This window comes from Pyricularia grisea (genome assembly GCF_004355905.1).
Source record: "Pyricularia grisea strain NI907 chromosome Unknown Pyricularia_grisea_NI907_Scaffold_11, whole genome shotgun sequence".
NCBI classification, from domain to species: Eukaryota; Fungi; Ascomycota; class Sordariomycetes; order Magnaporthales; family Pyriculariaceae; genus Pyricularia; species Pyricularia grisea.
Genome location: NW_022156723.1, coordinates 417,349 through 432,387, shown reverse-complemented (window position 1 = coordinate 432,387; position 15,039 = coordinate 417,349). Strand labels below are relative to the sequence as shown.

Genomic DNA, 15,039 nt, shown 5'->3' with positions numbered 1-15,039 from the left:
CTCAAGTCCCCCTTCGATCATGTAGTGGTACGTTTGCGTAATCGCGGCTGCAGTCAGTCTTTCGGCGTGATACTGGAAACGCGCGTCTAGGTCCACCGACGTCGGGATGGTCTTCCGGTTGACCACTTCCGTGTAAATATTCATCGGGCGTAGACCAAGGCGAAGGTGCGGCGCGGTTAGCTTGTGGGGCGGTTTGTACTCGGAGATGTAGATCATTGTGCGTCTTTCGAAGCCCGCGTTGTCGGATCGGTAGACACAGATCTGATCGGGTCGTAGCCGATTGAGGTCGAGACTGTGGTTTGGAGTAGCCGGTGGTGTCGATGGGGTGTCGCGGTAGACGACCTCATCTGCAACATCGCTGATGGCGTGTGCATGGTTCTCAAAAATTATCCCATTTCCCAGGTCGAACGCGCTTCTAACTTCTTCCACCTCCCTGAGCTGGTCTATGATCGCTCTGACTGGATCCTCGACACTGATGTGGAGGAACGATTCGAGCGTCTTCTCGTCTGATATCCTGCGCCCCGAAATTCTTTTTCCTAAGCCGGTGAGGAAGGCTCGATTCTCAAAAACACGGCTATCGGCAGGGAAGGTGTCGTAGATTGTGCCGAATGTTATTCTCTGCTGCTGAATAAAGTCGGACCATGGCTGGATACGCGTGGGACACCATTTGTTTCGCGGGTTGGTGATGGATCCCTTCGAGGTCAGTTTCCGGTCCTGTTCAATTTCGAAACGGGAGAAAACCAAATCATGCAAGGCAGCGATGTATTCGATAATTGTAGTGGGTTGAGTTTGTCGTTCTAACGCGTCAGCGCGTTGTCGCTCTCTTTCTGCGCGTTGCTCTGCCTCTCGCAGCTGCCTTCTCAGCTCTTCCACACTCGTCGATCCATCCATGACGCGTAGGGGCATAGGTCATGGTGCGGGTTGATTAGGACATAATTGTCGCAACCCGAATGTTTTGAACTGCGGCGTTGTCTGAGTGGAGCCGTATTACGTACGCATGTTGCGAGGGGCAACCTGCCCGAAACACCCTAACTAACCAATCGACTGATGCACGGACGTAATTAACCATACAATCGACCAAGGCCTTGCTTGGGCCCGGAAAGTGGATCAGTCACAGCTGAGCGCAGCCACTTCAGTAAGGCTAATAATATAAACCCGGAAAGCTCCCTCGTGAACTCAGGTTTTGCCTTTGCAGCTCACGGAAATTGACCCGAGCACGGTCGCGGATAATCGTCTTTAAGCATGGCTTGATCAGCTGTCAACCCGACTGCAGCCTCGCTTTTGGCTTGTGCAGATGTAGACACCGACAGTCAGTGACGAAAACCGTGGTGTATGAAATACCCTTTTTATAAACCGATTTAAATATGTGAGGATCAGGCCCCCAGGCCTAACCTCAGAACCACCACTCGACCCACCAGCCAGGGCACTGGCAAGCACAGCCACGCTGAGCCAGGGGTCCACTGACCCCAGATTTAAACACGTCACTCCAGCACGCCGTCAATTGCAATTTCTCTCTGTCACGAAAGCGATCCCAAAGAGACAAGGCTGCAATATAGGGGCGATTCTATTCGAAGATCTAAAGCTAAGTCTAAAGAAAGAAGAAAGGCACGCAGTGTCAATCGCGTACACGCGCCTAAGCGAAACTGAACTTCCATGCAGTTGATATATTTGCACAAGCACGTAAAGGCACGGCACGAACATGTTGTCCTTGACCCAACAAAATATGGTTTATCCAGTATTGACTTCCTTTTTTTGTTTGCCGTTAATCTGACGAACTGGCGGCTGCATACATTCTGTCCCAAAAATATATCTGCTTACTCCAAGGACATATTCAGCATGTGATCTTGAGATGTTAGCAGCTTGCATTATTTCCACGGCCTCCTGAAGCCGAGGACTACCGCGGGTGCAGCCGAGACTGGAGTACCAGATGACTTGAATCGGCCTTTTTTCAAAACGTGAGCAGCTCTCTTGCTACCTTCCCTCTTGCCTGAAATTACAGTCTACAGCTACTTTCATTCTTTTACTCTTTTTCACATTCGTTCCATGTGATGCTTATGCACTAAAATTCTCTTTCTAAAGTTCGCTCTTTCCCTCAGGTCCTTATCACTCTGAGCTTCCGAGTGACATCCAGCTCTAGAAGAAATATCACAGTGGTGTACAACTCAATCAACCAACTATGCGTAGCGAAGAGCCTAGCGCATCGTCTTCTGTTGTGCGTGGCCTGAACTCGTCCAGGTCGACGGAGCGCATCAACCAGATCGATCAAGTACGAGCCTATGGGATTGGAGATGTTGTTTCTCTACCCCAGCTGGTGGTCTGTGGCGACCAGTCGGCCGGCAAGAGCTCGGTCTTGGAGAGCGTCACTAACATCCCGTTCCCAAGGAAGAGTGGACTTTGTACGAGGTTCCCTACTGAAATTATCCTTCGACACAACTCCACGGCTACGCGTATTATGGCCACTATTCACCCACACGCCTCCAGACCAGAGGAAAAGAGAGATGCCCTTCTACAATACCGCCGCGTGCTAGCAGACATATCGGAACTCCCTGATGTTATTGAGCAGGTGTCCGCATTGATGGAGATCCGTGGGTATGCGGACCATAGTCTCGGGAACGCGTTTGCGTCTGATGTCTTGCGGATTGAATTTGTGGGCCAGACAAACCTCAATCTGACCATCGTCGATCTACCTGGACTCATCTCTGTGGCAAACGAAGAGCAAACCGAAGAAGATATCCAGCTGGTCAAAGACATGGTCAAAGGCTATGTTCAAAGTTCTCGCACGATTGTGCTAGCAGTGGTGCAAGCCAGCAACGACATCGCCAACCAGGTCATCATCCAGCTTGCGCGACAGTACGACCCGGAAGGTCAGAGGACGGTGGGGATTATCACCAAGGCGGACTTGGTTAATGAGGGCAGCGAGGCCATTGGCCAAGTCGCGTCAAGCTCTCCTCTGTGGTGCGCAGGACCTTCCGAACACGAAAGCGGACCTGAAACAAGTAGCTTTCGTCCGCAGAAATATTACGCCCTTGCTGAAAGCTCATAGGGAAGGCCTGGTAGTATGGGTTCTCATTCGGCATGAAAGGTATCCTGAGCACTCATATCTACCCTTAATAAGCTTTTGGCTGATTGTTGTAGTCGAGCTCGAATATGAAAGGCTCAGCTCTTATATGACGGGCTAAATCCTCAAGAGCTTTTGAAGTTGATGTGGCTTCGCGAGCAAGTTGACCAATCTCTTCGAGTCTCACTCCGCCACCTGATTCTTCGGCCAGCATTTTGGCATTTTAAAAACTGCCGCCATGCCCTATCTGAGTCGCCAAGCCTCCAGAAAGCTCTTGTAAGACGAACTAAGAATGAATTCTTCCATAGTCGTCGGGCCTTTGAAATAAGAGGCTCATCTGCTCTTGAACTTCAGGTCCCAAGTGACAGGACAAGACTTGGCCTTGGAGTAGAAGGAAAAACTACTGTGGCTTCCTGGAGGGCGATGGAAGCTAGGTTGTTGTACATAGGACCGCCATCCTGAAGCGACCCTGGACACCATTCGGAGCCCCTATCGCGTTCGGTTCGCTCCCGCCCTGTTGGCCAACCTGATGAACTTAACCTTTCCACTCATTTATATTTATCTTCCTAGGCTACTCTTTGCTACGGCGAGGGTAAGCCTGTAGCACTATTTAGTATTATGACTTCAATCTTCGGCTAAGTAGCTAAGTGAGGCACTTGCAGCTACTTCGAGGTACTTTTGATGGTTCATCAGAGCCAAAAGTGTATGTTTGTAGCTTATTTTGTCGCCAAATCCGGTGAAGATTCAATGTCTGTACTGAAAGCGGAGGATAGATTTGCTCCAAAGCGCATGGCGTGAATTGTCTTCACAACTAGTTTGAGCCTTGTTGCTAGGCAATTTGGGGTGTATGAAGTAGCCTTTTGTAGCCAATTTTGGATATGGTTTACAATCTGGGTGGCGTGGTTGTTTTAGTTGGTTTGTGCTTTTGGATTTGGCAGTCGCTCTAGAGCTGATTACTGGCGATTTTGTGCTACTTTCTATATTGGAATTAGACATAAGGCTGTCATGAGAAGCCGGAGCCTGAATATATACTGCGTCAAATTCTCAATTTCTTAAAGTATACTCGGTAAACATTCCTCTTTTTCGCTGTCAAAATACGGTCAACTCTCTGCGCAGTTCGATGGACTATGCGAACATGTCGATCAACGAAGTAAAGGAGATTAGTTCTGATGACTCAGATAGCACCGGCAGTCTCGTTGACTTCGTTGTTCCAGATGAACTTTGTTCCGACAATGAGATTTCGGAAATGTCCTTAAGCCATCTTTACGGTAGCTGTGACTGTCGGTGCAAGAAAGACGTGAAAAACCTTGAAATTATCCTATTAGAGATAAGAGAAGGCATAGAGAAAGCTGAGACTTTGCTCAAGCATGTTTTGGCAGAATTGGAATTGGCAAAGGGCACGGTTAAAAACTTCAGTGGATGTCAAACCTCGAACATAAGTTCTTCATCGCTCTCAATCGACTGAAACAGAATATGAAATAGCTAGTTTAGAGGTTTGGATGCAATGGGTATTTGGTTTCCGCTGATCTCTGCACAAACTAAATTTTCTCAGGGCTTCCCACATTCTCCAAGTCGAATAGATTGAGGCGAGCGGCGTGATTGGCCGGGTGGGCCTCGTGCACGGACGAAACACGATCGAACTGATTGAGGATCTGGGGGCATAGCTTGTGGCGCGTCGGTGGTGACGCGTCGGAGGTTGTATCGCTAATCGATAAGCGCTTGGTTGTGCAAGATGGTCAGCTGGCCCCATGATCTGCTGTCATATGATTCGGCCCTTGCCCTCTTCGTGCCGCGGTAAATCCTGGAGGCAGAATCATGTCTGGAGAATTTGCCCAGCTAGGCGGCCAGAGGCACTCAAAAGGGTACATTTAAGCAGTCTATAGAAGCAGGTACAAGTGATGGTGAAGATTGAGGGGATTCACTGGGTAAGTAAAGCATAGAGTTGACATGGGCTTGCCGCATGAACTCGTCCTGAATTCACAATGCTTGGAAACGAAGCTGATGATCAACTTTGTCATTAGCTGTCATTATATGCTAATTCTATAAATCAGGTCCATTTGCCAAACGCAGTATGTTTTTTTGAAACCACGGCCAATACACCTGGGCAAGGTACTGGGCGATGCGACGCAGCCCCCAAATAATGGCATAAATGCCGTGAGCAGTTTCTGTGCTGCCCAGAGGGCAGTCTATCCACTGAACCACTTCCCCAGTATTATTGCGAATTGTTGCCGAAAATTCCAACTTGTGTCCGACAATGTAAATACCTGGAAGAAAGGATAATCCTTCCAACGTTGAGAGACGACCGTCAATTTGACGCGAGGACAGGTACCAGGGGCATCTTGATGACCAAGCTTGTGCAGGATCGAGGCAAAGCACGACTGGAACTTTGGGTCACGAAAAATGTCCAGGTCCATCGCCATGGCATACCCAGGGAAGTATCGTCTAAGTCTGCCGGGGGATTCCATGACGGCCGAGTTAAGAGCAAGCTCAAAAGTCTCAATATAGACGGAGTCTTTGTGCCTGGTAAAAAGACGCCTGCATTCTGGGAAACAACATGCAGAGGCACGGCTTCTCCTGGACCTGGAGCTTTTGTTAGGATTATTGTATCCTACAGAAGACTCCGAAAAGTCACGCACCAGACTGCCCGATCTCTTGGAGAACTTTTCCAAGATTGTCACAGTTAATGTTACCAGTCTCATCTTGAGCCATGACCATACGTCGAATCATTGCCGCCGCCGAATCGACCAGCGCATATCTGCGGGACACAACGAAAGCCCTGAACTTCTCAATGGATGCTAATAGGGCTGATTGCAGGGTTGATCCGTTTGAGGGCGTCCAGTCATCTCCTTGGGGGAGCTTAGGTGGAAGGAAAAAATGATTCACCACATAGTCAAATGCAGTCTTGTTGGTTGTCATGTTGAACTAGTAGAATGTAAAGTAGTAGGCAGTAGTGAACTTTCTAAAAAGAATTTGCAGATAGAAAGGGCTTGTTCTGGTGATCTCAGTTGTCAAAGTACAACGGCGGAATGGCAGAATTTATAGCAAGAGAAACGCATCAAAGAATAGCAGTCATATTCTTCTAGCAAGTGAAATCCTAATGATAGTGATAGTCTAGCAAAATTGCATTTACAAATAAGCTCAAGACAGATAAGGACGCGGTGAGTGATTTGTCAAATTTGCCTTCTCGGCGACGGAACGAAAGCAGAGAGTCGTGAGACTCGATTTCGTTGGATACTAAATCTTCAAAGCTGATGAGTCGCTCAATTCAATTCTCCACATATAGTTGTAAATCTGAATTGCTGTAGTTGATAAGAAAATGCGAGAGCAATGGACGTTCGAGCCTGATTTTGATTTCATCTCAAATAACTAGCACAGTAGCTGTCATTAATAGAGCCCTAGAACTGCGGTCCTGAACGCCTTGCTCTGATAGTTGAATTCATAGGCGGAAGCCTCCAAAGTCATCGGGTATCAACATCAGATGATAGGATTCATCCCATTCATCTATAACTCAGCAGAGGGGTTGGGAAGGTTATAGTTATCACGTGTAGATTTTTTTTCATATGTAAGTTCCGCATATGCTTGCCGAGGAAAGAGAGGTACTTCTAAACATCCTTGCTGTGTTGCGAACTAAACAAGTATTTTCGATGCTGAAATTCAAACTCTGATATAGCAACAAAAGCAAATGTAGAGCCGTCGGAGATCTGCAAACTTACTTCGCGGCTTTTAAGCACGCACATGCGATTCAACTGCCAGAATTAGAATCTCCATCTCGATTTTTGAGCGATTATTGTCCTTACTGGACAGTGTCGACAGCAATCAGGGATTGGGTTGCTAACGCTACATTATGCGACGCATCCGACAGGGCGATTGGCCTTCACATACTTCGGCAACCCTTGCTGAAAATGATTCTAGAGCATCTATCTGCGATCTAGAACGATACGAGGGAATTTCTTCTGTTCTGCAATTTCAAAACCAGTCATTGTCACCTGGGTTGCACATCAGGGCAATTCCTCGTCATCTGATTTCCTTTAGTCGAATTCGTCTAATGAATACAGAACTGGTCAATCACATCCTGGTCCAAAACTTGATCCTGGCCTTGAATCTATTGGTTTTGGATTGAGGCAGCTTCAAGTAACACCACAAACCCCTCCCATGCCCGTTGACAGTTTGTTAGAATGTTGCCAGCTGCCATGAGAAATTCAGCAAAGCTTGAGCCAGTTCCGATCCCCGGAAACAGCTTAAAATAAATGAACTCAGTCTGTATAGGGCATTGATATGGGAGGGTGGCTTCTGTGCTGCGATGAATAATCCAAAAGACGCGTTCCCCATTTTGATGTCGCCATCTATGTCGGCGGGAATCGTGGCGGGCGAGTGGGACAAGAGGCATTGGTGCTGGGCAGGTGAGCAATAAGTGCAAGCATGATAACAGGCGTATTTGTCGCTTGTCTGGCGCTGGTCGAGAGAGGGAGAAAAAGCCCGATGGCAGTTTTTGGTCGTTCGGTTGAATTCGTTATCAAGATGCGGAGCCTGGCTTTTGTCCCCAATCAAACTCAAGCTTATCTCGTCAACACTGAGTTTTTGTTGGGAAACAGTTTGGGGTGTGAAGGCTTTAGAAGATGCTTTTTAATAATAGTTATTTTGTCACCAACAGCTGCCGAGGCAGTGTTGTTGTAGCTGACTTTTCTCGTGCTGTTCCAATTAGATGGAAATGATACATTTTCGCATGTGTTCTCAAGATTCCGCCTTACTTACAGATCAAGTGATGGTAGGGTACCACTTCTCTTTCAAGCCTTTGCTGTAGAAACGTCCTCCAGGGGGCCGCAAAAGTTAGTTTTTTTACGTGAAACTGGATTTTGTAGGTTGGTCAACTGTACCAAAGTGATTGGTATTGCATATATTATAAGATGACAACTGAGCGCTGAGAACCAGAAACTAGGGTTGGGAAGCAAGGGAACTCGATGTAGTTTTCGCCATCAATTGACATTAGTAGTAGTAGTAGTAGTAGTAGTAGTAGTAGTAGTGTCTATTAACGCCGGGCCGCGCGGAGCCCCGGCAGCGCCGGTTCTCCGCGCATGCAGCCGCACGTGGAGCATCACGGCGCGCTATCTAAGTCTACATAAGTCTATATAGCGGATCGATCGTCACGGGCCGGGCCCGCGGCGATGTAGGAGTGGGTACCTGCTGCGGCCCTGCAACTTATATTCCTGCAGAGGTATGACCAGCCTGCGGCGCCTTCCGCCGTCTGTTCGTGCGCACCGTTGCGCGCGGGGGTGTCCACTAGGGTCGGTTCGGTGCGCTTTTAGCGCGGAGGGAGGGTGAAATGGCCCGTGATGGCTGCGAACTCCTCAAAAGCCCGCGGGTTTCCCAATGTCTTGTATAGGTACTCTTGTCTGGTCTGCGTGTTTGGCCGCCGAGTCGGGCCGTTGGGCCACTTTTTCCATAGTTTGACGCTGTTTGGGCAGTGGACCAAATGGTCTGGTGCCGTGGAGTTGTCGCACCAAGCGCATTGCGTTTTTGCGCCCTGGTGGGCAAACCGGTCGTGGTAACCTCGAAAGTCCCCGTGTCCTGTCCGCATCGCTAGGTAGTGCCCCAAGATTCGCCGGGGTAGCCCGAGTTCGTTTGGTTCCTTCGTTGGGTTGTATTCCAATTGCCACCGGTCGTATGCGTCTGACGTCTTCCTGGCCTGCCAACATCGCGCGCTGGCCTCTCGGGCTGCCTTCCGAAGCTCGGATCGGATGCCGCTGACGGTCGCGCCTTGCGTGCGGGGGTCGGTGTCCGCGGGTCCTTTCGCGCCTTCGTCCGCTAGGCGGTCTGCTTTCTCGTTCCCTTCGATTCCTTCATGCCCCGGGCACCATCGTATGCGGACGCTGACGCCTGTGTCTTTCAGCTCCTCCACGAGTTCGTGAAATCGGATATAGGCCCATTGTGAGGACAGTGACGCGGATCCTCTCAAGCCCCAAATAACGGAGGCGCTATCCACACACACCCATATTGTGTCTCCTGGGTTCGCGTCGGCTGCCTCGAGGCCGCGCAGTGCCCCGACCGTTTCGGCGTCAAAAACGTGGCATGGCCCGCCCAAAGCTGCTGAACCTTGGGCCGTTATCTCACCTTTGCGATATACAATAAACCCGTATCCCACCAGGTGGCCTTGGTTTTGATCAAACTGTTCGGAGCCGTCGCTAAACACTAGTATATCGTTAGGCCCGAGCTGTTTTGCCCACCTTTGGAAATCCTTGGCTGCCTTCCTTTTGCTTTTGCCCCCTGTTGGGTCTTTGCGGGATCCGGGGGTGTACCGGGGTGGTGATAGCTGAGTGGGAATTAGCGGCGGGAATACCATTTCCGCGTCGAGCAGTTTCGAAGCCCGCGGTTGGAGCTGACCGGCATTGCGGCCCCGTTCCACTAAATGTCTAAACTGTCGCCTGTATAACGGATGCAATTTGTCCGCCAACCGTAATCGAAATGCGTATTTTAGCCGGTGGTGTTCCATAGCGACCTTTGCTGACGGTAGCCCGGCATCTCTGAGGATGGAGGCTGTTGGGGCGGTTTTCCAGACCGGGAGGACGGCTCTAGCCGCGTGTACCAACGGACGTTTAACCGCCGTTAACAGACCTTTTTGTCTTTTCCTTGGGTCGTACCACGCCTCCGCTGCGTATGATACCGACGATAGGACGCATGTTACTGCAGCTTTTCGCAATGAGGCAGCTGGTGGGCCGTATTTGACTCCAGCGAGGCTGCGGAGATGCCGGGCCACTACCATGGCTTTGGTGCTTCTTTCGTCAACGTGGCGGCGGCCTGACAGTCTTTTGTCGAACCAGAACCCAAGCCAGCGTAGACCTGGAACAGCAGATATTGCAGAAGTGTCTGGGACCGTCGTGATAGGCTGGATTGTTTTGTCGTTTATTTGCATGGCCACGTCCTTTTCTGTTCTGCTTCGGGTAATGTGGATCATTTCCGTCTTTTCCGGTGCGAACGTGATCTTGTGCTCGGCTCCACTCCGATACATTTCACCCATTGCATTTTGGAGCTCCTCCACATTTTGCCGTACCGATGGTGAGGTCCTCCAATTTAGAATATCGTCTGCGTATGCAACTCTCCACCGGCCTCCGGCTTTTACCAGGACCGCCAAATAAACCATATAGAGAACGGGTGACGCCGGAGACCCTTGCGGTGTGCCGCACTCAAGGCTGCTATATTCGGTGGTTGCTGCCTCCAAACGAACCCGAGCTTGACGATCTGCCAGGAAGTGGTCCACGAGCCGTAGTAGACGAATGTCGAAACCCATCGCCCTCATCTCCTTTATAAGACGTTTTGGGAGCAGAGCGTCGAAGGCGCCTTGGACGTCGCTTGTCACTATTGTAACTGCTTTCCCCTCCGCCAAAGCCATTTCTATATCGTGCGTAAGGGCGCAAATGAGATCTGTTGCAGACCTGCGTGGGAGCGCCCCTCCGTGTGTTGGGCTTAGGATTCCGTGTTGGAGCGCCGCCCAGGCTATACGTCTGCCGAAGACTCGCTCCAAACCTTTGCCCAGACACGAAAGCAGTGCGATTGGTCGCCATGACCTTATGTTAGTTTTATCTCTTTTACCTGCTTTAGGGAGCATAACGACCTCCGCCCGCTTCCACGGTTTTGGGTACCAGCTGAGCTCCAGACACCGCTGGTAGAGTTTGCGGACCGGCTCACTGAGAACTGTCCAGCAGGCTGTGAGCACCCGGACTGTGATGCCGTCCGTACCAGGAGACGTGCTTTGCACCCCGATGCATGACTTTTCCGCCTCCTCCGCAGAGACTGCTGTGTCCCATTGTATTTTCGCTTCCTGTTGGACCCAACCGTCGAGGGGGTCCTCTGTTAGGTCGTCATCTTTGGAAAATCGGCCTAGCACTTCCTTTTGTAGCGTCTCCGCTTTAGTTATTGGATCGTGGATGGAGGTTCCGTTGTGGATTAAAGGGGGTGATCGGAGGTTGGGCGCCAGTTTGTGCCAACCTACCACGTCCCATAGGCCTTTACCATCTGTTATCTCGTCGATTGTCCTGCGCCAATAGTCTGCCTTCGCCCTTCGTACGCCCGTAATATAATCCTTTTCCTCTTGTGTGCGTCCGGCCCGTGGGCCCGATGCCCGCCGAGCGGTCCGGTATTTTGCCCACAGGTTTTGGCAGTCTCGTGTCCACCAAGGGGCCGAACGGCCCCGTTTATTGGGGGCTGTACCTCCGGCTATTAAAGCGCTTTGCCACATAGAGTTGAAGTTGTCCACCCAAACATCTAGCGCCGGCCCGTCTTCGGCCAGTTCAGGGTCGGATAATGAAGCTATTCCGACGCCCACCAAATTCCGGAACGTTTCGAGCTTATTTTCTCGAACCACGTAGTTTATGGGCTCGAAATATTGCTTTCCTTTGGTCGGGAGGTTTGTCGTTAACGTTTGGTGGTCCGATCCGGTATGTAACTCCTCGGCAACCTTTGTAATGGCGAAGGGTATATTGGAAAAAACCATGTCGAGCACCCCCCCTGCCTGATGTGTAGGGACGCCGATTTCTCCAGTGAATTCCATCCCGCTCCCTTCGGCCCACCGGGTAAGTTCTCTCCCTCCTCGCGCGTTGGAACGGTCGGGCTCGTACGCCTGCGCGATAAGGTTAAAATCTCCCCCTACAACCGTAGGTCCCGTTATCTCCGTGCCGCACACTAGGTCCAGCATTTCTGTACTCAAAACGTCACGGTAGACGTGCAGGATTTGGGTCCCGTTAATTTCCAGCCAGAGCGCATCCCGCGTTTGTGTGGGTCGACGTTGAACGACCCACAATCCCGCTTGTTTCCGGACGTAGGTGAGCACCCGGGGCCGTATTGCCACAAACTCATCCCAACTTGTAGCGTTCCAATGGTCTGTAGGTGCGAAAATGTCATAGCCGGGATGCGTCTGGGTCCTCGTTCCCAGGTAGCACGCCGGCTCTTGTATGTTAATAATGTCTACCCCTTGTTGGCGACATATTTCCAGCAGGCTGAGGTGTGGCACCTGTCTTTTGCCTACGTTTGCCCACGCCAAGGTGAGCCCTGCGCGAAAAGGGGCGCGGTATGGCTTCCTAGTCATGTAAAGAGGGCTGTTGTTCGTTCGTAGCGGAGGTGCAGGTCGCTTGCGTTGACACGGTTATACAGCTATCCTCACTGCTTGTGGGAGGGGCGAAGCGCGTCAGGAATTGGCGGATGGCTCCCGCGTCCGATGTCGATCTATTTCGTTTGCCACTGGTCGTGGAAGATTTATTGCTCGAGGCCACCTCCGTTGGCTGTGCTGCTTGGCCGGCCGCTCGCACTGCAGCTTTTGCAGCTGTTTCTGCAGTCCTTTCTAGCTCTTTGGTGTAGCGGGCCTGTCCATGTCTCCTTATGTCTTTCAATTTCCGTACGGAAGGGCGAATAACTTTATTGTTCTCGAGCTTTGGGGCGGCCGGGCACCCTTTGTGTCCTGCTGGGAAGGGACCGCAACAGTTGGCGCATTTAGGGGGGTCTTTGCATTCCCCTGCGTGCGCCTTTCGGCTGCATTGTCCACATTTCTTGGGGCGGATGCATCGCTTTGCATTGCAATACCCCTGGCAACCCGTGCTGTGAAGTTCGATCCTGGGGTTTTTCTCCACTAAACGCGATTTGCCGCTGGTACCAAATAGGGTAAATAGTCGGGGTACCGGTTGCAGGAAGGAGATTATCCACGTCGCCGTGCCCGTAGCCGGGTTGTAGCCATGGCGGGACGGTTTGCATTCCACAGGGTTAAGGCCTGCCTGTGTTTTAGCCTCTTCTTTAATGTACTGCTGTACGTCTAGGGGTTCGTCATCCCAAGGAGAGTGTATCGTGCGGGGAACGCCCGGGACCGCATAGTTGTACCACCTTTGTGGGATTGTAATGGAGGTTCCGTTGAAAATCCTTTTAATTTCCTCCTGTGCTCCTGCTTCCAGAAGCTTATCCTTGATCGTTGCGTTGGCTGCTCTAATTGCCCACCCGGTCGGTGTGCGCATAATTGCTGGTATTTCAGCCAGGGCAACGCCCACTGCTTCGCTCGTTTTACGCCTGAGGGCGAAGGGTTCGCGTGGGTCCAGGCCCGGTTGATGGGTCCGGATTAGGACCCGGTGGTCGGGCTGCTTCCTGACCGGAGGGGGTGGGGTGGAGCCCCCCTCCGACGGGGTTGTAATCGCCGCTCGTGCGGAAAATGCCGCGGAGGCAGCCACGGTAGCCCAACTGCGGTTCGCCGCCCCGGGCACCGTCGCTTTTCCGGCGCGGCTGTCCGCAGGCGAGCCCTGGTCGGTTTTCGGTGGGGACCTTGACGGAGAGCGGGGGCGTTCTTTCTCCCCTAACATTTGTAGGCGGAGGTGCCCCAACACTACGTCCTCGATCGACATCGCTAACTTGCGATGGTCTTTATACTTGTCGCCCTCGTAGTCCCGCAGGATGCGGGCGAAGTGAGCCTCGACGTTCTGGTACACCTCCTTCTGTACATCAACGTCCCGTTGCAGCTTTTGTATCAGCTGGGTCATATCGAGCCGGGCGGCGCCGTCGCTCGGGGGGTGTCTTGCAGCCGCATCCTTTGCGGGTTCGGCGGCGCCGTGGTACGGCCGCTTCGGCTGCTGCGAGTCTGGCGCGTGTTGCGACTCAGCCAAGCCAGATGGCTGGGCCCGTGCGGGACCCCGATGAGGCCTGCGCGATGCTGCCGCCGCGACAAATGCCTGTGAGGGCATCGCGGCCGCAGTCGAGTGCGGGTGAAAATTTTCAATCTGTTAGTGTTTCTGGTGTTCTAACTGCCGCCGCACTAGCAATAATGGGGCTGCGGGGCTGTTGTGGGTACTTTTGGTACATGTGCATCGGAGGACGAAATATCTGATTATTATTAAAACACCCAAATTACGTCTAGTAAACTACATGCCTTTTTATTTGTTTGGATGATAATTAAATAAAATTGAGCAAGCACTAGCGAGCAGTACCAAATGGTAACAAAACTCCTAACTGTTGGGAGCCATGCCATTGCGGTCTGTGAAACGACGATTAATTACCGGATCTGCTTCGACAGCGTCTTCAATGTGTCTCCCGTCTTGACACTATCGAGACACTTTTTGGGGACCTTGCGCCTTCCATATCGCATCTTTGCCTTGCGAACCACCCTGAACAGGCACCTCGCCAATACCAGAAGGCGAACGAGGCAAACGGATGGTAAAGAAGGTTAGGTAGTATTGGCAGGAAGCAGGCACACCGATTCGCGAGTTTGCCAATCACGAGGCATAATTACAAGGTTACTGCCTGACAGGGCGCAAAGAGCAACTGTGTTGCTTGTGCTGGGGGCAAATGGTTCTTTCGGCGACCGATCACCTAAACCGATCGTTTCCAGTAATATCATACTCTTGAAAAAAACAGCGACTCAGCACCAGCAGGGGAAAACGAAAAAGGATACAAATACTACTGGTAAAGGGTGGCTTTGTCTCGATATGATCTTCCTTGGGTTCTGGTTTTGTACATGTAACCACACAATATTTTGCTCGTTGCATACAGGGATTAAAATTTGAACCTACTCTCATAAATAGAAAATCTTATTTTTCACAAGCACCAATGAACGCCAAATAATAGCACCAACACATTGCAGGTGCGGCCACGCTCTAGGTCGATGCATGGTCCGCTTGGATGAGGCACAGATATTCCGAGCATCACACAGGAATCGATTCCTATTGGTACCGAACAAGGGGTATATGCGCCTTTGCTACACCGCAACACCACTGGATGCCTTTATATGAGAGTCCGTCGAATTTCTGCTCCAAGGAACTGGCGAGTACGTAATACGCCTAAAAATCTCCCTGCAGCAAGTCAGAAATGAACTATGCGGCTGTATCGCTGGTCTAGGTTCACATTTTTGCGCCGCTGTCCAATTCGTCAAGTAGCTGGTGGAGGTCTTTAGTGGATTGAATATGAAATGCACACCAGAAAGCTTCCACCAGATACTTCGGAAGAGGCGCCGCCCCACTTAA

The 15,039-nt window shown here is 51.1% G+C and overlaps 5 protein-coding genes across 5 annotated transcripts; 1 reads left to right on the top strand and 4 right to left on the bottom strand.

The window, feature by feature from the left end:
- Positions 1 to 33: 33 nt before the first annotated feature.
- Positions 34 to 891, bottom strand: PgNI_12332 (uncharacterized protein; the record flags this gene model as incomplete). Its single annotated transcript, XM_031132283.1, has 1 exon — positions 34 to 891. A coding segment is annotated over one exon (858 nt), but the record flags the coding sequence as incomplete, so codon positions are not given.
- Positions 892 to 2,176: 1,285 nt separating this feature from the next.
- On the top strand, positions 2,177 to 3,043 carry PgNI_12331 (uncharacterized protein; the record flags this gene model as incomplete). The annotated part of the gene is made up of 1 exon (XM_031132282.1): positions 2,177 to 3,043. One exon carries the CDS (start codon positions 2,177 to 2,179, stop codon positions 3,041 to 3,043), a length of 867 nt encoding a protein of 288 aa, XP_030976289.1.
- A 1,553-nt stretch (positions 3,044 to 4,596) lies between these two features.
- PgNI_12330 (uncharacterized protein) lies at positions 4,597 to 5,974 on the bottom strand (the record flags this gene model as incomplete). Its single annotated transcript, XM_031132281.1, has 3 exons — positions 4,597 to 4,776; positions 5,323 to 5,638; positions 5,691 to 5,974. The coding sequence occupies 3 exons, from the start codon at positions 5,972 to 5,974 to the stop codon at positions 4,597 to 4,599; spliced, it is 780 nt and encodes a 259-aa protein (XP_030976180.1).
- Positions 5,975 to 8,031: 2,057 nt separating this feature from the next.
- Positions 8,032 to 8,151, bottom strand: PgNI_12329 (uncharacterized protein; the record flags this gene model as incomplete). The annotated part of the gene is made up of 1 exon (XM_031132280.1): positions 8,032 to 8,151. The coding sequence occupies one exon, from the start codon at positions 8,149 to 8,151 to the stop codon at positions 8,032 to 8,034; it is 120 nt and encodes a 39-aa protein (XP_030976301.1).
- Positions 8,152 to 8,357: 206 nt separating this feature from the next.
- PgNI_12328 (uncharacterized protein) lies at positions 8,358 to 13,764 on the bottom strand (the record flags this gene model as incomplete). The annotated part of the gene is made up of 2 exons (XM_031132279.1): positions 8,358 to 12,070; positions 12,210 to 13,764. The coding sequence occupies 2 exons, from the start codon at positions 13,762 to 13,764 to the stop codon at positions 8,358 to 8,360; spliced, it is 5,268 nt and encodes a 1,755-aa protein (XP_030976265.1).
- Between the last annotated feature and the right edge of the window lie 1,275 nt (positions 13,765 to 15,039).